At 28.0% G+C, this 20,153-nt stretch overlaps 8 protein-coding genes across 16 annotated transcripts; 3 read left to right on the top strand and 5 right to left on the bottom strand.

Annotated features, from left to right (window-relative positions):
* Positions 1–18: 18 nt before the first annotated feature.
* Catsup (Catecholamines up) lies at positions 19–2,072 on the top strand. The gene is made up of 3 exons (XM_035092336.1): positions 19–1,324; positions 1,404–1,479; positions 1,572–2,072. Exons 1-3 carry the CDS (start codon positions 329–331, stop codon positions 1,745–1,747), a joined length of 1,248 nt encoding a protein of 415 aa, XP_034948227.1. The 5' UTR covers positions 19–328; the 3' UTR covers positions 1,748–2,072.
* On the bottom strand, positions 2,013–3,866 carry Ttc19 (tetratricopeptide repeat domain 19). Of its 4 annotated transcripts, none has more exons than XM_035092394.1 (6): positions 3,724–3,866; positions 3,318–3,497; positions 3,105–3,246; positions 2,767–3,029; positions 2,371–2,678; positions 2,013–2,295 (listed from the first exon to the last, which is right to left on the bottom strand). In XM_035092394.1, the coding sequence occupies exons 2-6, from the start codon at positions 3,452–3,454 to the stop codon at positions 2,105–2,107; spliced, it is 1,041 nt and encodes a 346-aa protein (XP_034948285.1). In that variant the 5' UTR covers positions 3,455–3,497; positions 3,724–3,866; the 3' UTR covers positions 2,013–2,104. The 4 variants fall into 4 exon arrangements, with proteins under 4 accessions (XP_034948285.1, XP_034948293.1, XP_034948311.1 ...); XM_035092402.1 differs by having other exon boundaries at positions 3,720–3,841; XM_035092420.1 differs by lacking the exon at positions 3,724–3,866 and adding an exon at positions 3,603–3,716.
* On the top strand, positions 3,736–8,861 carry LOC118072417 (transmembrane protein 268). 5 transcript variants are annotated; one of them, XM_035092306.1, is made up of 7 exons: positions 3,736–3,879; positions 4,399–5,147; positions 5,227–5,607; positions 5,732–5,902; positions 6,904–7,135; positions 8,438–8,544; positions 8,697–8,816. In XM_035092306.1, the coding sequence occupies exons 2-6, from the start codon at positions 4,560–4,562 to the stop codon at positions 8,494–8,496; spliced, it is 1,431 nt and encodes a 476-aa protein (XP_034948197.1). In that variant the 5' UTR covers positions 3,736–3,879; positions 4,399–4,559; the 3' UTR covers positions 8,497–8,544; positions 8,697–8,816. The 5 variants fall into 5 exon arrangements, with proteins under 5 accessions (XP_034948197.1, XP_034948205.1, XP_034948181.1 ...); XM_035092314.1 differs by having other exon boundaries at positions 3,737–3,879; positions 8,730–8,838; XM_035092290.1 differs by lacking the exon at positions 8,438–8,544 and having other exon boundaries at positions 3,737–3,879; positions 8,730–8,861.
* Positions 8,862–9,577: 716 nt separating this feature from the next.
* LOC118072533 (UPF0449 protein C19orf25 homolog) lies at positions 9,578–10,589 on the bottom strand. Its single transcript, XM_035092484.1, has 2 exons — positions 9,921–10,589; positions 9,578–9,831 (listed from the first exon to the last, which is right to left on the bottom strand). The coding sequence occupies exons 1-2, from the start codon at positions 10,039–10,041 to the stop codon at positions 9,614–9,616; spliced, it is 339 nt and encodes a 112-aa protein (XP_034948375.1). The 5' UTR covers positions 10,042–10,589; the 3' UTR covers positions 9,578–9,613.
* Positions 10,111–12,223, top strand: Rpb7 (DNA-directed RNA polymerase II subunit Rpb7). Its single transcript, XM_035092459.1, has 8 exons — positions 10,111–10,344; positions 10,431–10,540; positions 10,628–10,787; positions 10,852–10,902; positions 10,982–11,047; positions 11,383–11,454; positions 11,534–11,567; positions 11,651–12,223. The coding sequence occupies exons 1-8, from the start codon at positions 10,333–10,335 to the stop codon at positions 11,665–11,667; spliced, it is 522 nt and encodes a 173-aa protein (XP_034948350.1). The 5' UTR covers positions 10,111–10,332; the 3' UTR covers positions 11,668–12,223.
* On the bottom strand, positions 11,606–13,465 carry LOC118072507 (uncharacterized protein C6orf136 homolog). The gene is made up of 5 exons (XM_035092433.1): positions 13,211–13,465; positions 12,706–12,969; positions 12,517–12,605; positions 12,229–12,435; positions 11,606–12,150 (listed from the first exon to the last, which is right to left on the bottom strand). Exons 1-5 carry the CDS (start codon positions 13,331–13,333, stop codon positions 12,012–12,014), a joined length of 822 nt encoding a protein of 273 aa, XP_034948324.1. The 5' UTR covers positions 13,334–13,465; the 3' UTR covers positions 11,606–12,011.
* Positions 13,466–14,374: 909 nt separating this feature from the next.
* Positions 14,375–17,739, bottom strand: LOC118072407 (rab-like protein 6). Of its 2 annotated transcripts, none has more exons than XM_035092269.1 (3): positions 17,412–17,739; positions 16,939–17,114; positions 14,375–16,826 (listed from the first exon to the last, which is right to left on the bottom strand). In XM_035092269.1, exons 2-3 carry the CDS (start codon positions 17,063–17,065, stop codon positions 14,917–14,919), a joined length of 2,037 nt encoding a protein of 678 aa, XP_034948160.1. In that variant the 5' UTR covers positions 17,066–17,114; positions 17,412–17,739; the 3' UTR covers positions 14,375–14,916. The 2 variants fall into 2 exon arrangements, with proteins under 2 accessions (XP_034948160.1, XP_034948169.1); XM_035092278.1 differs by lacking the exon at positions 17,412–17,739 and adding an exon at positions 17,207–17,336.
* A 290-nt stretch (positions 17,740–18,029) lies between these two features.
* On the bottom strand, positions 18,030–20,106 carry Surf4 (Surfeit locus protein 4). Its single transcript, XM_035092444.1, has 3 exons — positions 19,821–20,106; positions 18,655–19,329; positions 18,030–18,568 (listed from the first exon to the last, which is right to left on the bottom strand). The coding sequence occupies exons 1-3, from the start codon at positions 19,869–19,871 to the stop codon at positions 18,482–18,484; spliced, it is 813 nt and encodes a 270-aa protein (XP_034948335.1). The 5' UTR covers positions 19,872–20,106; the 3' UTR covers positions 18,030–18,481.
* Between the last annotated feature and the right edge of the window lie 47 nt (positions 20,107–20,153).

Here is a 20,153-nt window from a genome sequence, read left to right as displayed (position 1 = left end):
TAATGTTCAAAATAAAAAGCATTATTTGATGTAATACATGATGGCATTACAAGTATATTCCTTTACAAATTTTGAGATAAATGCGTAATTTTTTACTTCAGTGGAGCTCGAATTCTATTGGCGTAGAGAATTTGATCCACGTTTTATCCTATGCGTGGACATAACATCGTAAATGCTAATATAAATATAGTAATAATATAAATACAATATTGTTTTAAATTTTACATAAAAATAATTTCAAATTTATGTTATACTTAAAATAGTTAATGAACAATTAATGAATAAATGAAGTGTATAAATAGAACTACTTATAAAAAATAATATCATCATGAAAACTACTTCACAGTGTTCTGAACAGAATGTATGGTGGTGGAAAAAAAATTCTTTTTGGGTAAATGTTGCTCTAGTTATTCTTTTATTATTGATTTTTTTGGATTTACCGCTTCTTTGTCAATCCCATGAACATCTACACGATGATGATCATCACCATCATTATGATGCGAATCCAAGTTTTAAATATTCAAAAGAAGCTAATGAAAATTTAAAGCCACAACATCAGCATCATCATCATCACCACCATCATCATCATCATGAACCCTCGAAACCAAAATTAAATGAAAAATCAGCAGAACCTAATAAAGATGTATTTTTTAATGCAATGACATCAACTTTATTGATATCAATAGCTCCATTTATTATTCTATTTTTTGTTCCTTTGGATAATACGAAAGAAAAAGAACCATTATTGAAGATTTTATTGAGTTTTGCATCAGGAGGTCTACTTGGAGATGCCTTTCTTCACTTGATACCACACGCTTTGACGCCGCATTCTCATTCTCATGATCACGATGGACATGATGAACATGATGATCATGAACATGGACATAGTCATGGTCATGATATGTCTGTGGGTTTATGTGTTCTTCTCGGTATAATAATGTTTTTAATGGTAGAAAAAGCAATTCGACTAGTCAAAGGTGGTCATTCACACTCACACAGTATCACTGATACAGTGGAAAAAGACCAATCGAAAGAAAAGAAGAAAAATGAAACTGAAGACAATACAGAAAGTCTGACAGAAAAAAATGAAAACAATAATCAATCCGAAGAACAAATAGAGAATGAAGACATTAAAATTGCTGGATACCTGAATCTAGCTGCTGACTTTTTACATAATTTTACAGATGGCTTAGCAATTGGAGCTAGTTATTTAGCAGGAAAAAATGTTGGATATGTAACAACTTTTACAATATTACTCCATGAAGTCCCCCATGAAATTGGAGATTTTGCTATTCTCATTCAAAGTGGATGCAGCAAGAAAAAAGTAAATAGAAATAACACTTATTTTAAATGAAAAAAAAAACTCTTATCAAAAGAACGTAATTGCATATATTATTTTTTAGGCAATATTATTACAACTGACAACAGCTGTAGGTGCTTTGTGTGGTACTTATGTGTCTCTTCTAGCTGAAGGAATGGGTAATTGATGATGTTTTAATTCATATTAAAGATAATAATAGATAACATTCAGACTCAGATATTTTATTTGTAATGATAATTGATTTCCACAGGAGATATTGCTACACACTGGATTCTTCCTTTTACTGCTGGGGGATTTATTTATATTGCAACTGTATCCGTAATACCTGAATTATTATCAGATACTAAATTCTGGCAATCAATAAAAGAAATAATTGCATTGCTAGTTGGAGTGTATATGATGGTACTGATAGCAGAATACGAATAAATGAATTTTTTAAAGAACGATTTAAGTACATAGAATGAAAACCATAAGTTAGAAGAAGTTTCTATGAATCGTACTATGGAAGTTAATTGTGATATATTTTTTACAGTTTTTGTCCGATTTTTAGTCTTGAAATATTTTTTTCCAGAATCAATTATTTTTTTCGGTTAATATTGCAAAATGAATCATGAATTTGTGGTATTATTTTTTTTGTACATTATACATTTTATTGTGTACAACACAATTAAACAAATTATTATTTCCTGAATTATAACAGTTTATAATATAATTTATTATTCTATATACAGTTGCGGATAATTTATAACATCTTGTAATTAAAAAATAATACAATTATTTATTCTAAAATAATCCTTTTACTGCTGATAAACATTGATTAGCTTCCTCCAAACAATCATCTTTCCCGTTCTCTTTAGCATATTTTAAACCTTCCATACATGCTTTATGCGCTTCTTTGTATAAAGATTTTGAGAGATAAACAAATCCTAAGTTTATATACATTTCAGTGAGATCTAAATCTTTGACACTTTTTCCTAAAATGATTAATTAATTTTTTAATAATATCAATTGTCTGTACCAATGTAATATCAATTGATTTTATACAATACCTATCTCGACAGCTTCTTCTAAATATTTCAAAGCATCATCATGTTGTCCTAAAACACTTAGAACCATTCCAAGATCATTCATCAGTAGTAGCGACCATTCATGATCTTTTCCATTCACTTGAGAGCAAACTTTATAAGCTTCCAGAAAGTTATCGAGTGCTTCGGGATATCGTGATTGAGTTGTAAGCATTTTTGCATACCAATCCTTCAATGTTGCCCATAGAATCAAAGTTTCTTCATCATCAGGATTGTCTTTCAGGTGAGTATTCATAGTTTGAATACAAAACTGATAACCATTTTCTGCCATGCTATTTTATGTAATTACTACTATTATCAATAATTAATAAATAATTTAATTTATAAATTTTTTATTTTATATAAATCTAGTTTGTTTACCTTGGATTTCCATCTTGTTCATACAGTCTGGCTATTTTTAGACTGATGTGGACAATCTTTATATCATCTTGAGGTGTGCCACTAGATAGTAATCTTTGCATGACTGATTTATAAAGATTTTGTGCCTTCTCAATTTCTCCGACTTGGAAAGCTAAATCAGCCATGACATAATAAATATAGGTAATTCCTTGCTCATTTTGGAGCATTTGTGCTTGACGAAGTGCAACATGTAACATTTGTTCAGCTTTTTTAAATTCGTCTTTCTATGTAATAGAGATATTTATTTAATTTCCAAGGTGATTTATCATATAAAATATTTACGATTGGGCGAGTAAAACCTGAATTAATAAGACTGATCGTTTTATTAACATTATTAGTTCAGATTCAGCATCATTTTCTTCGTCATCTCCAAACTTAAACAATCCCCAGAGTCCTGAACTTGCTATTATTAAATTTTGTTTGAATTTGTTATTAAAACTCCTATAGAAAATGAATTAAATAATTAAATATCCTCAATAAAATCTAATTTCTCTAATAAACAATCATAATACCATGATTTTGGTTGTCTCCATTGCTTTAATCTTATGAATTGTAAATTAATAAAGTTTGTTTGAATTTTATCATAATAAAAATAATTTCTCCCACTTCTTAATAAGTTCAAGCTTCTTAAAAAATATCTTGCTGCCATTTTCAAATATTTTATTTAAATAATGTTGTCCGTGAATGAATTTCTAAAATGTAAATCTAAACATTATTAAGAGAAACAAATAGAAAAATTAGGTTATTGTTATTAAGAATAAATAAACAACAATTATTACTGATAAATATTTTATTACATAAAACGTCATAATATTAGAGAGAATAAAACACTAGTACATGCACTAATTAGTTTGACTCTCATCTTGCAATGATACAACAATGTACCTATTACGTCTCGAAATTTATATACTCACGTACCCTTTCTCAATCGATGCCTGTTCACATTTCATTCGTATATATCCGTTGTACGCTCGTACCTGACTGGCTCTCGTCGGGGTCCCCTTGACCTCTACCTGCTTCCACCAACTGTTCATACACTTACTCCTGGTCATAAGACTGCAGACTGTTTACCAGGTATGTACGTTGCATGTGGCATACCATTAACTAAAATATATAATTTACTTGTCAGTTGTATTTAACAATATATTTTAATTACTCATACATTCTGTTAAACTCCAAAAAAGTTTTTTTTCTATTGATTTCCATTTACGAAAGAGAAAGTGAAGTTGATTTGAAAAGGTAAAGTGAAAAGACCCCTCGGTCTTAACCTTTTTTCCGAACGAAATTAAAAATTATGAAATACTGGAAAGTTTTATTTCGAAAAATGATTATTTAATAGAGAAAAAAATCACTTTTATTTTTCAAATCAATTTATTTATTTACCATTCTGATTTACTACTCGTTAAGTGGTCAATTCCGGTTTTATATCGTCCACGGACACTCCCTGTTTATATTTACATACACATATGAAACTGGTTGAAAATGGCGGAATGATATTGAATATCTGAAATGAACAATAATAGTTATTTAATTGTTTGAATTTGATTTTCAATGTTTATATACTTAATTAATTGTTGAATTTTTTTTTTACAGATTTAAATACATGGTGAAAGTATGACTGAAAATTTTACTTCATTTTTTCTTCGTCACGGCAACTCTTACGTACCTCTTTGACAAACACAAATTTTAAATAATTAACTAACAATCAAGAAAAACGATAGACAAGGAATATTTACCATATTCAATGCAATAAAATGAGTGCTCCAATATCTCAGGATAGTACCGACCACGTGTCGATACCTATAAATACAACAGAAGCACCAGCTAAAAAAAATTGGGTTCAATTCGACGAAGAATCTACACAACACACTGAAGAGATAACAAACGAAAACATTCCAGCTACAATAAAACAAGAATCAGTGACTGTGAGTGTTGATAAAATAATAAAAGCTGCTGAGAAAGCAGAAGAGAATCATAAAAAAGAACAAAATGAATATAAAGGTGCTGTGATAGCAACAGAATCCGTCCAAATAAATTTAGATCGATCAGGGCTAAGTAGATCATTATCTTCCGAGAGTCCTGATAATCTTGCTGCATCTGAAGTTAAAGTTTCAGACCCCAAAAGTGCATCTTTAAAAACCATTGATCTTCGCGATGTTTCGAATGGTCGGAACAATATTAATAATATTATAAGCACACCTATTGGTAATATAAGACGAGGATTTGCTAATGGAGATACAATTGTTACTCTACTGCCAGTTAATACCAGGTGGCCTTGGATTACACCAGCGAAATTTCGACCTGAACTAGTTCCTGAGGAACTTATGGCTCAAGGATTGACGGTAAAAATAATTTTCTTTTTTTATTTAATGTGAGTAATAAATAGTTTCATCAATCTCAAATCTATCTATTTGATTTCAGTTGACAGTTGAAGATTATGTGCATATTATGGAATTGCTGGTCAATGATGTACGTTTCAACATGTACAACATATGCTACAAAAGAATTCTCGTCTTATGGATATTCACAGCATTTATAATACTCCTTGGCCTATTGTTTTCTGGTGTCACAGGGCTAACTCTTTTTGGCCTTGGAATAATGTGGTTAATTTTAAATGCTGCTGCTATATTCTTGTGCATGTTTATCAAGATTAAACTCAATCATAACCTGGAGAAGTGTATGGCACAAGTGAATAAACATCTGTTACGTCATAAAATTCTACTTGGCTTGGATGACAGAGGAAAAATATCGTGTCATAAAGTGAATCTTTGCTTCATATACTTTGACACTACTGATTGTATAGTGAGTACTTATGACTAAGTCACATAAAAAAATTCATATCTCAACACATTGTTAATTATTTTTAATTTTTCATTATCAGTAAATGGTTTCTTTTGTGCTATTTAACAATAATCAATTTTCGCAGAAAAAATTGCAAGATGTTATTGAAAGAGAAGAAAGAGAAGGTAGAATTATCGGTGGCGACGAGACGAGTGAAGCCCAACGACGAAGACAAGAATTACAACAACGCATGGATATTGACGATAGTGATATTGTCATACAAGGGAGCTCGACTACACGGTTATCTCGAAAGCAGGTAAAACATGTATATTTTTTTTTTTCTATTTACTGATAAGCCTTTTACATAATGCTTACTTCCTGTTTCCAACTCTCTTATTACTTTTGTATCTATTTTTTTTTTATTATTTTTAAAATATTGTATTACAAATGAATGTTTATGTAATGTAAAATTAGGGTAAAAGTGAACAAGTTTTATGTCGTTACGTGCAACGTTGGGGAAAGGACTATCTTCGACGACGGCTAGACTGGACAGTTGATGAAGAAGGTGGTAATCCTTCTTCTCCACGACATTTGGCTTCAGCATTATGTCCTTGTCAATACATTGAAGAATGGTTACGTAATAAACCACGTGTTCAAGGCAGGGATTTTTGTCCTAGGTGGAGCAGCTTTTTAAGGGACAGAGGATTTTAATCCATCATTGGACAAAGTTTCATCATGAAAAACAAAAAGTAATGTAAAATCATAAAACAATGGTCTTGTGGTAATTTAGAACATAACAGTTCATTGAAACTTCTTCAATTGAGCAATAAAAAGAGTCTCAAGGAAAAGTAAATAAAATTAAAGAAATTACCTTTATCGCATAATAAGGTACTTGTATAATAAAGTCATTTAGTCGATAAAAAATGGATCAAGTCAATAAACAAGGATCCATAAAAAATGAACATTGATAATTAAATGTAATTTTAAATGAGTTGTAAAATTGTAGGATCATCATTTGTATGAGACCACAGTTTTATAATTTTACAATATTTTTAGAAGCAAAAATGATAAAAGATAATAGCTAGAAAGAAATGACTTAATTAGATTAAATAATTTTTAATAATATTATAGGTGATAGAGTTTATAAATGAAATCAACTATTCCAGTAATTTGATATTGATAGACATAATCTAGTAATAAGGAGGATAATTTTTTAAAACCTTTTAACTTGCTTAGTTTCTGACTTACTATTAGCTTTGCAGCATTTTGAAAATAATGTTAAAATTGTGCCTTGAAATATTGCTTACAATTACACAGCTTTATTCGTTGAATGGTGACGGTGTGTGTTGGCAGGAGCGGGCGGAGTTGCTGTTGCTGAGATACGCGTCACGATGGACGCGGCAATTTGTTCGTCACAGACTCGACTTGGTTATTGACTCTCAGGAGCGCAATAGAACCATCGTGGGACCAACTGTTCCTCCGCGTCATTGCGTCTCCGCCCGTTGTCCTTGCCAGTTTATCGAGGATCATCTTAAATACAAGCCCAGAGGCAAGTTAACTTTACGTCAAATATTTACCATGCCCGATTTTGGTTTTAAATAAAATCCATATCTCTGCATAATTATTACACTTTGTAATAAGTATTTGTACATTCACCATATCAATTAAATGGCATCATCACAATCATCAAAATTTTTCAGAACAAGGCTGAACTTGCTTTTATGTAAATATTTGTTGGTATTTATTTACCAAGGTACTTTAAATACAATTGAAGTGAAAACAGAAGATTTATACATGATGTTATAATAATAATATAGCTAGATTTTTGGTAATCTAATAGAAAACATTTTTGTTAGTCATTAATGGCAGCTGATAGCTATTTAAACAGTAACATCACAGTCATGTATTGACAGAAGTATACTATTTTGTTACTTTCTTATCTTTAGAAGAATTGTTATCTCTACATATCTACTTTTTTCGCTTCTGTACAATGTGCGTCTGTGTACTTAATGAATTCCTTTAATTTTTTGTTGAAGATATACATATATGTATATAAATATATTTTATATACATTAGTGTCATAATTACCAGTGATTATTATACGCCATTTCATTGATTATAGTTTATTGTAATATTTCATTAAATTATTATTTAATATTATGTAGATTATTAGAAACTTCTATTTATAATACGGGTTGGTGCTGGTAGTTTTAAATGATTCATCAGTTTATTTGCTATTAACTTTTTAGTATACCTATCTGCTTTAACATTTTATTGATAAGTTTATTATCTTATTTAGAAAATTATTATTTTATCACTAAAACAGATAGATGTACTATCTACCAGCTGCTTTGAAGCACAAAATTTTTAACAATTAATTTTAGTAATTATTTGCAAACTAACTCCGTCCAATTTTAAATTGTTTTTATGTTAAGTAGAATGATAAGAATACTTAAAAATTGGAGACAACTAATTGAATAATTGGAAAATTGTCTTTCCTAGCATAATATATTTTTTAAAAGTCAAGAGAATAATTAGCACAATAATTGTAATTATTATTATTATTTTTGTTAATTGGTTTTTATAATATATGGTCTGATGATTGATTTTGTATTAAAATAGTATTTGGGAGAGAAATAATTTTTATAATATTTGCAATAAAAATTCATATCGATAATATTAATTTAAAAATATTTTATATGTGAATATAACAATGTATTTCTATTAGATTCTCAATTAAAATTTAATTATTGATGTTAATGTTTTAATTATTTTCTTTTATACTAGTAGGTTATCGTAGTTATTAATAGCAAAGAATAATAACTAATCGTAAATAATTATTTGCACGCAGCTGGACAAAAAAAGGAAAAAATCTCTGTTCTATCGCATAATCATGCTTTAAATACTTGAAACAAAAAAAAATTATATATTGTATTTATAAAAAAAATTGGGAAATATGTAAGTATTATAAATTTATTTATTCTTTTTTAACAGCTTTATTATCGATGGGTATTTTTACTAATTAACATCACAATAAACAAATCAAAACAATTATAAATAATATTAATATTCATATTATTGTATTGAATATTAACCATAATTATTTTCAGATTGAATTAACAATAAGAGCATGACTTTTTCAGGCTATCCGCCAGGTTTTACGTGGTGTGCTTACCTTAGTGATCCTGTTATTAGATATGATCCAACGTATAGTATAAGTCCAAGTAATCAAGTTTACTAAATAAATCTTCAGTACAATTGAATGATTTTTATGCAAATATTATGACAATTGATATGAATAAATAATTTGTCAGAATATCCATTTCGAGTGTAACATTCAAGCTCAATATCTAATTACGTAACTTCATTAATAGGTATGTAACACTATTTTGCATAAAAATATTCAATTTAACACAAAAATATGATATTACTCACTTGATTGCTGTTTTACATACAAAATTTTGTATTATAATCTTCTTAAAATCCCAGTTATTATTATTATTATTATGTCGTAGAAATTAAGTCATTGTCACAAGCACAAGAATTGCTCTTTACATCTGAGTATAAATATAGATAATCATTTAAGGTCTCAAGGTTACAAACATATCATTATGCTTATAGTTGTATTATTATGAACAAATTACTATACTGTGTTATTTTTCATTTTTACTTATAAAATTATATTTAGATAAAATTTAGAAATATGATTTTCATTAATTGTTATGTGATCAATTACCACAATAATGTGCCTTATAATTATAATTTTATATTCCAGTAATTGTTGTTCATTATCCGTCCATTTTATGAATTATTCCGAACAAATAAATAGCAGTACAAATTGTGTAATTGATTAAAGTGGTTAATAAATTAACAAATATACAAATATCCTCTATAAATTAAATTTAAAAATACTTCTTGTATTGCATAGTACGTAAAGTCATAATTGTGATCAACAATTTGGTGTAAAAATAAAGTGTTATTTTGAATGAAATATTTGTAATTAATTTCTTTAATCATATGTTTTGTGTTATTTTATAAGAACTGCCTGTGCTTGATTACGAATGTCTTGTGCTAATTTTGTAATTTCGTCATAACTGATTTTTAATGATTCTTGTTCTTCATTTAATTGTTTTTCCAATACTTTTAATTGTTGGATACCATCTAAATATCCTCGAGCTTTTTCATAAATATTCTCAGTTTCATTGGTGTTGGATGAGAAATAAGAATTTGATTTCTTCTCATTTTCTAACAAAAATATTAATTTACAATTTAAATTGATTGTTATAATAACAAGAAATGTTTTTGGTGAAATCGAATAAATGATTATTACTCACCACTTTTTATGATATTGAAGGTTATATCATTTTTATTTGCATTATGAAGATCTTCTAATATTTGTTCAGGTAAAGGTAAGCTTGGCCTAGGCGGCAAATTATTTTTTTTACTGTTAAACATTATACAATAGATGAGAATACAAGCTCAATGCAAAATCTCTCAAAACATAACAGTGAATAGATTTACGTATGTTTGGTAAATAGGCTTGCATGTATACATACACAAATATGCATGTAAACGATGTAAATACATGTTAAATTTGTGGTGGTATTTTGTTGTTGTGAAAATTGGAAATATGACTTAAGGTCTACATAACCTCAAAAAACCCATCAAACGATTTCACGCGTTTGTTATTTTTATTTTTAAACGATCTAAAAAATTACTATAAAAAATTATCGTTAATGTTATACAATGTTTTATCATGTAAGCATAAATATTAAATTAATTTAAATAATACATAAACATTAGAAAAGTAATAAACAAAGAAATTAATTCAAAATTTTGCTCAGATATCTTTGGAGCATGAGATCCTTCTACATCCTAGATACTTTGGACCTCAACTTCTTGACACAGTTAAACAAAAATTATATACAGAAGTCGAAGGAACTTGTAGCGGAAAGTAAGTGTAATTTAATTTATAATTATATGATCTTTCAATTATTTCAAGTATGCTATTTTACAACTCTTTGTAAACACCGGGTTTTAGGTATGGATTTGTTGTTGCTGTTACGACAATTGATAGTATAGGAGCTGGTATTATTCAACCTGGTCAAGGATTCGTAGTGTATCCTGTAAAATATAAAGCGATCGTTTTTAGACCATTTAAAGGTGAAGTCTTAGATGCTATAGTAACACAAGTCAACAAGGTACGAATCTACTTGTTTATTATAATAATTAAGCAGAACAAAAATTATATTTGTCTCTCTACAGGTAGGAATGTTTGCTGAAATTGGACCATTATCGTGTTTTATATCTCATCATGTAAGTAAATAATATAAAAAAGTCCCATTCTTTAATTAATTACTTATGCATCTAAAATATTTCTTATGTTTATTTGTAGACAATTCCAGCGGATATGCAATTTTGTCCTAACGTGAGCCCACCATGTTACAAATCAAAAGAAGAGGTAAGAACAAACACATTGTGTATAATTATTTATAATATTGGCGTGTGCAAGAGTTCTATTCGTTTTTAGAGAGTTAAAAAAAATTAAAATTATGTTACAATTACGTATAAACAAGAATTATGTAGGCATGAGCTATTAAAAGCTTGTGGCATCTAGAATTCTACTGCGCAATATTGCGTTATTTATTTATGAGGAATATATTTTTTTCAACTCGGTATTCGAGATTCGCAAAACGGCTAAAACTTTTGTCCATACCCAATATAATTAAAATTATAAAATAATCAATGAGTATGAAGCAATGATTTGCAATTAATATTTATATAAAAATTCTTTAGGACGTTGTAATTCAAGCTGATGATGAAATTCGATTGAAAATAGTCGGTACAAGAGTTGATGCTACAGGAATCGTAAGTCGCTTTTAGATAATTTAATTACTCATTCATTTCTCTGAAGTTTATCTAATTTAATTCTATTTGTTTGTCTTAGTTTGCTATTGGAACGTTGATGGATGATTACTTAGGTATGTTAATTTTTTTCTTTTAATAATTATTGTGAATATTGAGAAATTAATTATTGATGTTTTAATCTCTGAAATTATTACAGGTTTAATATGCCAATAAATTCGGATCGAAGCATTTGTCAAGAGAGTCACTCTCTTCCTCACCAATAATTGACTTGTGAAGTCATATTTATTAAACTATTTTTATATTAACTTAATCGGATGAATAATTCGCATTAAATTATAATTTATAAATGTAGCATTTAACAATTTTTATTAAAAAAAATTTGTGAATAATGAGCATAGTTATTATAATAACAGTGATGAAAATTTCAAAAAATTAATAGTTAATATAAATTAAAATAACTAAAGAAATAAAATGAATAACGCTTATACTCAAATTACACTCACTCCGGAAGTGAATGTATTTATAATAGACATTCAATAGTCTATTAACAGCATTACTCACGTAGTTAATTTTGCGGCGATATTAGTTTTCTCTTTATCTTGTACTGGATCATTATCAGGCATCATTTTATCAGCTATATGTTTGAATACTTTTCCATCAGATCCCACAAAAAATGTTGAAAAGCCATCATACCACCTATAATTATGATAATTTATCCATCAATAACTACTTTAATTGTTTTTATCAATAATAAAAATATTGAAAAACACCTACGTCTCTTTTCTATCTAAATTCCTCATCATTCTATAGAAATTTGAAAGGGCTTGCCAAGTTGATAAGCCGCAAATTCGCCATCTCACTCTTACCGTATTGTCTTCAGGATGTTTAGTTATTTTTAAAACTTCAAATTTAACATAAACGTAGCAAAGATGACCAGCGATTTTTATCCATAATGTTTGTTTTATATATGCCGGTAGACCGCTAAAACACAAAATTAGAAATAATATCAATTTAATAAATACAATTTATATTTTTGTATCAATCAATAAAATTGATAGTTACTGTGAAACTTCGCCTTTGAAATTATTTACAAATTCCAAATGGGGACTATAAATATTATAATTATGTGCAGTCACGAAAAATTTCGGAAGCTGAAATTTTTATAGTTTATTAGTAGTAGAATCAATAATTATAATTTATTATATATTTAATTATAAAAAATAATTATAAATAAAATAAAATATTTCTTACATCATGTTCGAGAGTCCTGTAAATAAATTCTAACTGTTCTTTCGTAGGACCATCTGTTTTCTTTTCACTGCTATTATCTTCATTGCTAGCAGGTCGATTTAATTTTTCTGATTCAGTGATTGGATTTGTTTGTTCTGCCAATTTAGAAGCAATAGAATAATACGATGAATTTAAATTATTCAAGTTTGTTTCTTGTATTGTGTTGATTGGTGTATGTAATTTAACAAATTCATTTTCTATTGTTTTACTTGAAGATGAAGTAGCCTATAAAAAAATATACAAAATTAAAATATAAGAATTTACAATCATTAAAGAGAAACGTTTTTATTTATTATATAAGTTTATTTAATTGAGGTTAAGTATTAGTCGCATATGCCGATAAATGAAAAATAGGTTAATAGTACGTGACAGTGAGAGTTCTAAATAGAAATAAATAAAATAATTAATCTTCTATCAATTTATTGAGGTTATTCGCATTATTTATTGTAATTGTAATAATTTAAACCTTGTGAGTGAATGCCGATATTCTCATAAGTTTTGTCAACTTTCGATCAGACTGTATTATTTGGTTTCGTGTGCCGACGTATAAACATAATTTGTTAGGTATATTTCGAATGTAGAAAGACATCGTATTAAAATGTTTAAATAACTATTATTCTATAATATTACTTAAAACACTAATAATAAAATCTCAATTTTACGTTGATTTAATTTAAACAAGTCTCGAGCATTTGCTCGAAATTCGCAGGATCCACCATGTTATTTCATACTTGTCATGCGCCAATAAAATTCTCCTACAATTACAAATTTCAACAACCAATAAAAATAGTAAGTTTAAAGTGAATTATTATTAATACAAAATAATTATATTATTTATAAATAATTGTTATTGCGCAATTAACAATTTACTTATAAAATATGCTGTTGAATCAATCGAATGTCATTATAATTACAAGATCTTGGTGCTGAATGTACTATTATAAATATTAATTATACTTTATACCTATAATGAAGAATATAAAAATGATTTTCTGATTATAAATATACATTTATTTATTTTTCAAGCAATAAAGTTATTACACTGGATATTAAAATGATATAAATCTGTTATATCAAGATGATGAAAGAAAAAACTTTGATCATTTTAACATAAATGTTGCTAAATAAATCTACTATTCAATAGAAATATTTACAAAAAGTAATTAAATATTATTGAGGAATAAATATAGAACGGAAACTTCACATATTTGGAAGTTAATAAAAATAATTATAAAATTAACAATCATTGTTGTAAATAGTTATTAATAATGACTAATGACGGACGTTGCACTCTTTTCACATATACCAACTATACAGTCAATATGAAGACATCAAATATTTATACTAAAAATTTTATAAATCATTAATTGATACACTTCAAATATAATATATAATTAAGCCAATGATTAACTTTATTAATAGACCAGCTTTTTATAAATAATATTTATCAAACAAATAATATTCTATCAACTGAAGAAAAAAGATCTTATTAAAAAAAAATATAAGAAGGTAAAATTTATTGTCTTTTTGAGTGAAATATACTTTCACATTGATACATTATTATAAAAATTGAATATACAATTTGTTTTTATTTATAATAATTCGAAAATAATTATTAAGTGTTTTTAGTTTAAAAATTGGCTTAATTATTTTACTTACTTACGAAAATACACAATGGGAGAATAAGTTTTATTATTGGAAAAATAAAAATAAGTGACTTTAATAAACTTGAATTACGAATTTTCCTAAAGTCATTAATTTTGTTTTTTTTTTTCATGTTATTAATATAATAGTTTCATTAGCAGTTTTGCTTCCAGAGCGTATATAAACTTTTTATGATTATTTTAAATATTATTCATAATAAATTTCAGTCATCATGACTATTTCGTATAATTAAAATTATTTTGATGGAATATTATATATTCACTGATACTTTACGCAACAGTACTTTGAAAAGAGTAATATCTTTATAACTCTGAACGATTTTTTCTTACATGTTTCGTTAAATAACTTGTTATCATCGGGAATCAACCCCAAATGTTATTTTTTTTTTATTCATCTCAGTTCATCTGAGTAATATATTCTTGCTTTACATTTCATCCATTTCGTTAACTTGGCAGATATATAAATAAGCAATATGATGTGATGATTAATATCTTAAGGAAAAATTTGTTATAAAGCCTCATAAGCAACACTGACATTTGCTCGTGAACTAGAACCATTTAAAAACTCTTCGAGTTCATCTCGACCTCGGTCTTCATCTTTCGTACGATTATGCGATCTTTTTTTCTTCTTTTCAGCTTTTTCATTTTTCTCTCTTTCTTTTTCTTTATCTTTACTTTTCTTTTTTTTCTTCTTTTCTTTGTCATCACTCTTTTCTTTATGCTTTTTCTTCTCTTTCATTATAGGACTGCTAGAATTTGAGTAAACTGGTCGAACACTTGAGTTATCGAGTAATTCTAAATGAACATTCGAACTTGTTACACTCACATCAACACTTTTATCACTAACATCTAATTTATCTTTCCTAGTTCCAATGCTACTAACGTCCTCTCCACCCTCTGGACTTTGTCTCCACTTGGAATCTCTACTTAACCAATTTTCAAATGTATCTGAATTTTCATCATGATCATTAAGAGATTTAAAATTACCATTCATTACAGAATTTCCCAATTCTTGTTCACTGGAAGATATTGAATCACGTTTATTGTAATTTACATTAGTATTTATTTTTTTTTCCTCTTCAATTCTTTTTCTTTGTTTACTTAATGGATTTTCAATTAATCTTGGTTCCATAGCTACAGTAGCTTCATCAGCAGATGATAAATCATCTTCATATCCAGCTACTAATGGATTTGCTGTTTCTGTTTCACTATCACTTTCTAAGGCGTTGTCTCCTTGATTTTTATGAGGCGATTGATTACTGTCATCTAAGAACGATCTGTCCAAAACTCCATCATCAGGAATAAAATCTTCTACAGATGCTAAAGGAGTATCAGTTCCTGGACATCCTTCATCATTCTTTTTCATAGAAAAAATTTTTGAAACAAAGCCTTGCTGCTTTTGAGATTCTTTTTCTCCATTCAAATCAGGTGCATCTCCAGTTTTTGACAATGAATTTACTGCTGAATTTTTTAATGAGTAGTCTATTTGTTGAGAAACTTTCATATCTCGTTTTGGAATATTTTTTATTTCATTCTGTTTAATAGGAATTGGAGTTCCACCTCCAATAGGTCCAGATATTGAATGAGATTTTTTAACATCTGGTTGTCCATAATTATTATGAATATTATTGGAAGACAATGAGTGATGTGCACTCAGTGATGATGTTACGTTAGGGACTAGAACCGTTGCAGATGCTGAGTCTGCTATCACTCTTCTCCGTTGCATAAGGTTATCTAAAAATTTTTCATAATCAGCATCATCACTCTCTTGAAATAAATCTAATTCTTGGCTAGTAAGTTGAGTTTCTTCTTCATTTGTCTCCAATTGCTTTATCAATGTTTCTCGCTGTAGTTGTAAAAACGGAAGATTAAAAAATTTATGTAGCAATTTCAAACCAAATCCATTACGCATAGAAGATTCTGCGTAACGTATTTGAGCATTTCTATCAGTTAATGTGTCGATAAAATATGTAACACGATCAGCATTTACTGTTCGATGATGAGACATATCACAATGATTTCCTAAAACAATCACAGGAATGTGACCAGGAATTTTTGGTAATTCTCGTTGAACATAATCAAAGGTCCATGTTTTCGTAATGTCCATCATTACTATTACACCATTGGTCCCTTTATAAACATCGAGAAATTCTGCATCTAATGCCGGCTCTTCTATGATAGCATCTGATGGTGCATTGTCCATTTTTAAACCATCTAATTTTCGTCTTCTACGTCCTCGATCAACTACATCCCAAACTTCTACTTTCACCACATCATCTGTCGTCTTATAATTCCATTGAATACTAGCTACTTGAATTTCTTCCGTTGGAATGTATTCTTCAATAAATTTTTGACCTTGTAGACGATGAAATAGACAGGTTTTTCCAACATTTCTGTCACCTTTTATAATAATTTTCACTGCAAAATAATTGAATTAAATTTTACTCATATGTTCAATAAGTCTATTTAAATGATTTATAAATTCTACTTAATTATTTTAAGTATTAAATATAATTAAAAATAACTTTACTATTATATTGGACTCCTTTAGCGAATTTTCTTTGCAATATTGTGGGCATTGATTGATGAGCAGGCCTAGGTGATGTGTTACCCATACCATCATGTTTTCCAGCTAAACGTTTAAATGCTGACAACATCTTCTAAGTTTCTACAGACTTGTTAGTAATTTAGACCATATGAAAATAACTGAAAGAAATTAGAACATTGTTTATTGATTTTCTATTTCGTGAATAATGTTTACAGAAACATTTTTAGGTTAACTACGATAAAAATATAACCTTTATCAGAGTAAACACAATTTATTTAGAAATAAAAATTACATTTCAGAAAGAATCTCATTACATGAACCTTTATAACGAAATTTAATAATCTAAAAGAGAAAGTAGAACATAAGTCGACATTGAAAAGTTGGATTTGACAGATGTAAATTTTTTTTAAATTCATTATAGAGAAGAGTAAAAGGTTATAATTAAAAACACTTACTGTATGATTAAAGAAATGAATTAAAATAAATTAAGAACTATGCCATTGTAAATATATAAAGTTAATACAATAAACAAGAATATAAGATGATATGTATAAAAAAAATTAATTGATATGAAACAGCTGTTGTTTTATACACACACACGTTTGTGGTAGTAACCAATAAGATCATGGATTTTCATTGGCGCCTCGAGCGTCGTTTAGCTCAAAACCGTTTTGTTCTATTTTATTAATAAAATAATTCAAACTGACAGAAAAATCATAAATTTTCTCAATTTTTTTCTTATCCAATGAATAAAGATAATTTATAGGCTTTTTTAAACGATAATATACTGGTGGAAAACATAAAAATGTTAATCAGTAATATGAAATCGTACATAATGTAAGGTTATGGAAAATAAAAAAAATAAATAGGTAATCAGGTTTTTTTCAAATTTTCCTTATTTATTAACATTCTAAAAAATGGATTAATAATTTTCATTCTTATAAAATTGTTTAATAATAATGAAGTTTTAAAAACTTTATTCATTGATTTTTACATTATAAAATTATTCACTCATGAATCATTAATAAAGAATTTATAAGAGAACTAAAATATAGGTAAAAAAGAAACGAAAGTAAACCGAAAGACATGTATTTTTTTCCCCTTTCATAATCACTGTTTTATGTACAATATCATGTTTACGATAATATAAATTAGTCTTATTTGTTTTTTTTTTCTTGTAAATGTATTTCATTAATTTTTTTTTGTATTATAATATCTTCCATATCTAAACATATTCATGTTTGTATTTTATATCTTCTTTTATTCTTTATTAAATTTAAATAAACATATGTTTTGAATTTTTTTTCATTCTATAATCATCGTTAAATATCCTTGGGCGTTTATTTTTCAATCACTAGTCATTTAAGTAGTCGCTCAATGATTTTAACTTGTTATATAAAATTATTTTATCTTTTGTGGTATTTTTTTACGTCTTATCATTTTGTATAAGTAATGTTGACAAGGATCACTTATAGAATTTAAAATTTAAATGTTAACTTCAATTTTTAGTACTTCTAGTACAAGTTTACCACCTCTTCTTATGTTCATCCATAGACACGCCACCAGGTCCTAGTGACACAATCATCAATAATCCTCCAATTACAGATAAAGTCTGAAATATAACAATAATAAATTTAATGAAAGTTGGAGATAGAAAAAAACCAAGGATTAAATATAAAAATTTAATTATCTGATTACCTGGAAAAAATCGTATTTAAGGAAGTCCCTAAGTGGTTTGTGATCTGGGATAGACCACCAAGCATTATGATAGAAATTCAATGCCGAAAGTAACAGAACCAAAAGTAGAGCACTAAGTTTGGTTTTGTAGCCAATCGTTACAAGTACCATGAGTATACTTCCAAGTATATCCTGCACTATCTGCATAAATGATATTTCAAAACGTATGAGGGTAATAAACATAAAAGCCAATAATACACGGCCAGCCAGCTGTAGATAATTCTTAGGCTTATTATCACCAAGAGTAGGTACTCCAGCAAACAGAGATCTTCCTTCTACTCTTGATTCGGCAAGAACCAATAAAAGTGCACCAATGAGGGCAAGATTTCGGAAGAGAAATTGAAGATCCCAAAGGATGCTATATGCGAATGTTTGTAGGACAACAATAAAAAATAGCACTCCACATGCTATACTAACTTGCCATCTTCCAATAACCATGACACATCCTCCTAATTGCCCAATTAAATTTATCAGGACAAATATGGTTGCAAGAAACCTTCCACAGCCCCAAGACATATCCATATACTCTCTTTGCTCATTCCATTGGAACCACATCCGTAAGCCATCTTCGAGAAACGTGGCAATCAGACAAAGTCGAGCTAACGTTGGTAATACATGTTTTCCATTACGAATTACCTAAAAAGTATTAACATTTTATTAATAATCAATTCATCTGCTTGTAATTAATGAGTTCAATATGTTCATTCTTACAAAAAATACCAACTCATCTATTTAAATAATTTATAATTAATTAAAGAAAATAAAATTAATTCAAAACATTCTATAAATAACTAAAATATAATTGATAATTGCTAAAAGACTATTTATGGAGCTCAATGCTTGCATAACCTCTAACAATTTTCAAACTGTTTTGTGTGATAAATGTATTGCATTTCCTATCATTTAAAAAGTTATAAACAAATCATGACTAAGATAATAGAATGTATAAATGACAAAAAATATGTTAAACATTGAAGGGATATGATTGTGATGACGTTGACAGGAGAAACACACCTGTGTCCCGTAGGAAACAGTATTGTATCCTTTCCTTCTAGAAGAAAGTACTTGTTTTGGAGTATTTTAATCTAATTTTAACAGTAATATATGAATATTTTCTGTGATATTACCTGATCTGCTATTTCTTCAGCTTTAGAAACAACTTCTTGTTGGATAACCATCGTGATTTATTCAAAAATGAAAAATAACCCATCCACACACCACACGTTGCACGCACGCACGCAGTAGTTGACCCAGACACACATACAACTTTATTTTTCGACTTTGGATACTGTGTGCGTGTGTTTTAAAAAGATTTCGTTACTATTGTAAGTCTCGTGGCTTTCACACCACTACTCTACTGCTTGATTTTACCATTGAATGTGTATGTGCATGACTGTCATTGACACGCCGATGGAATACAGCGAATGATGTGGACTGTTGATTCATACGCAAGCTTATGC

Source organism: Chelonus insularis, unplaced genomic scaffold (assembly GCF_013357705.1).
Source record: "Chelonus insularis isolate UGA/USDA-ARS -01 unplaced genomic scaffold, ASM1335770v1 contig_131_pilon, whole genome shotgun sequence".
Classification (NCBI taxonomy): Eukaryota; Metazoa; Arthropoda; class Insecta; order Hymenoptera; family Braconidae; genus Chelonus; species Chelonus insularis.
Note: the sequence above shows the minus strand (reverse complement) of the source record. Positions and strands in the feature narration are given on the sequence as shown.

Excerpts from the sequence above, each read along its gene's own strand:
- LOC118072533 (XM_035092484.1), bottom strand. The coding sequence starts at position 10,041 with ATGTTTAACAGTAAAAAAAATAATTTGCCGCCTAGGCCAAGCTTACCT. Across the intron at positions 9,832-9,920 it reads CTTCAATATCATAAAAAGTG|AAAATGAGAAGAAATCAAAT; the intron begins GTGAGTAATAAT and ends TATTTTTGTTAG.
- Surf4 (XM_035092444.1), bottom strand. The coding sequence starts at position 19,871 with ATGGTTATCCAACAAGAAGTTGTTTCTAAAGCTGAAGAAATAGCAGAT. Across the intron at positions 19,330-19,820 it reads CTGAAGAAATAGCAGATCAG|GTAATTCGTAATGGAAAACA; the intron begins GTAATATCACAG and ends AATACTTTTTAG. Across the intron at positions 18,569-18,654 it reads TTAAATACGATTTTTTCCAG|ACTTTATCTGTAATTGGAGG; the intron begins GTAATCAGATAA and ends GTTATATTTCAG.
- LOC118072407 (XM_035092269.1), bottom strand. The coding sequence starts at position 17,065 with ATGTTGTCAGCATTTAAACGTTTAGCTGGAAAACATGATGGTATGGGT. Across the intron at positions 16,827-16,938 it reads TAAAGGAGTCCAATATAATA|TGAAAATTATTATAAAAGGT; the intron begins GTAAAGTTATTT and ends ATTATTTTGCAG.
- Ttc19 (XM_035092394.1), bottom strand. The coding sequence starts at position 3,454 with ATGGCAGCAAGATATTTTTTAAGAAGCTTGAACTTATTAAGAAGTGGG. Across the intron at positions 3,030-3,104 it reads GATCAGTCTTATTAATTCAG|AAAGACGAATTTAAAAAAGC; the intron begins GTTTTACTCGCC and ends TCTATTACATAG. Across the intron at positions 2,679-2,766 it reads GAACAAGATGGAAATCCAAG|CATGGCAGAAAATGGTTATC; the intron begins GTAAACAAACTA and ends TACATAAAATAG.
- LOC118072417 (XM_035092290.1), top strand. The coding sequence starts at position 4,560 with ATGAGTGCTCCAATATCTCAGGATAGTACCGACCACGTGTCGATACCT. Across the intron at positions 5,903-6,903 it reads CACGGTTATCTCGAAAGCAG|CTTTATTCGTTGAATGGTGA; the intron begins GTAAAACATGTA and ends ACAATTACACAG. Across the intron at positions 7,136-8,729 it reads TCTTAAATACAAGCCCAGAG|GCTATCCGCCAGGTTTTACG; the intron begins GCAAGTTAACTT and ends TGACTTTTTCAG.
- Catsup (XM_035092336.1), top strand. The coding sequence starts at position 329 with ATGAAAACTACTTCACAGTGTTCTGAACAGAATGTATGGTGGTGGAAA. Across the intron at positions 1,325-1,403 it reads GTGGATGCAGCAAGAAAAAA|GCAATATTATTACAACTGAC; the intron begins GTAAATAGAAAT and ends ATTATTTTTTAG. Across the intron at positions 1,480-1,571 it reads TCTTCTAGCTGAAGGAATGG|GAGATATTGCTACACACTGG; the intron begins GTAATTGATGAT and ends TGATTTCCACAG.
- Rpb7 (XM_035092459.1), top strand. Across the intron at positions 10,903-10,981 it reads CGTGTTTTATATCTCATCAT|ACAATTCCAGCGGATATGCA; the intron begins GTAAGTAAATAA and ends GTTTATTTGTAG. Across the intron at positions 11,048-11,382 it reads GTTACAAATCAAAAGAAGAG|GACGTTGTAATTCAAGCTGA; the intron begins GTAAGAACAAAC and ends AAAATTCTTTAG.
- LOC118072507 (XM_035092433.1), bottom strand. The coding sequence starts at position 13,333 with ATGTCTTTCTACATTCGAAATATACCTAACAAATTATGTTTATACGTC. Across the intron at positions 12,970-13,210 it reads TATCGGCATTCACTCACAAG|GCTACTTCATCTTCAAGTAA; the intron begins GTTTAAATTATT and ends ATTTTTTTATAG. Across the intron at positions 12,151-12,228 it reads AATTTAGATAGAAAAGAGAC|GTGGTATGATGGCTTTTCAA; the intron begins GTAGGTGTTTTT and ends TCATAATTATAG.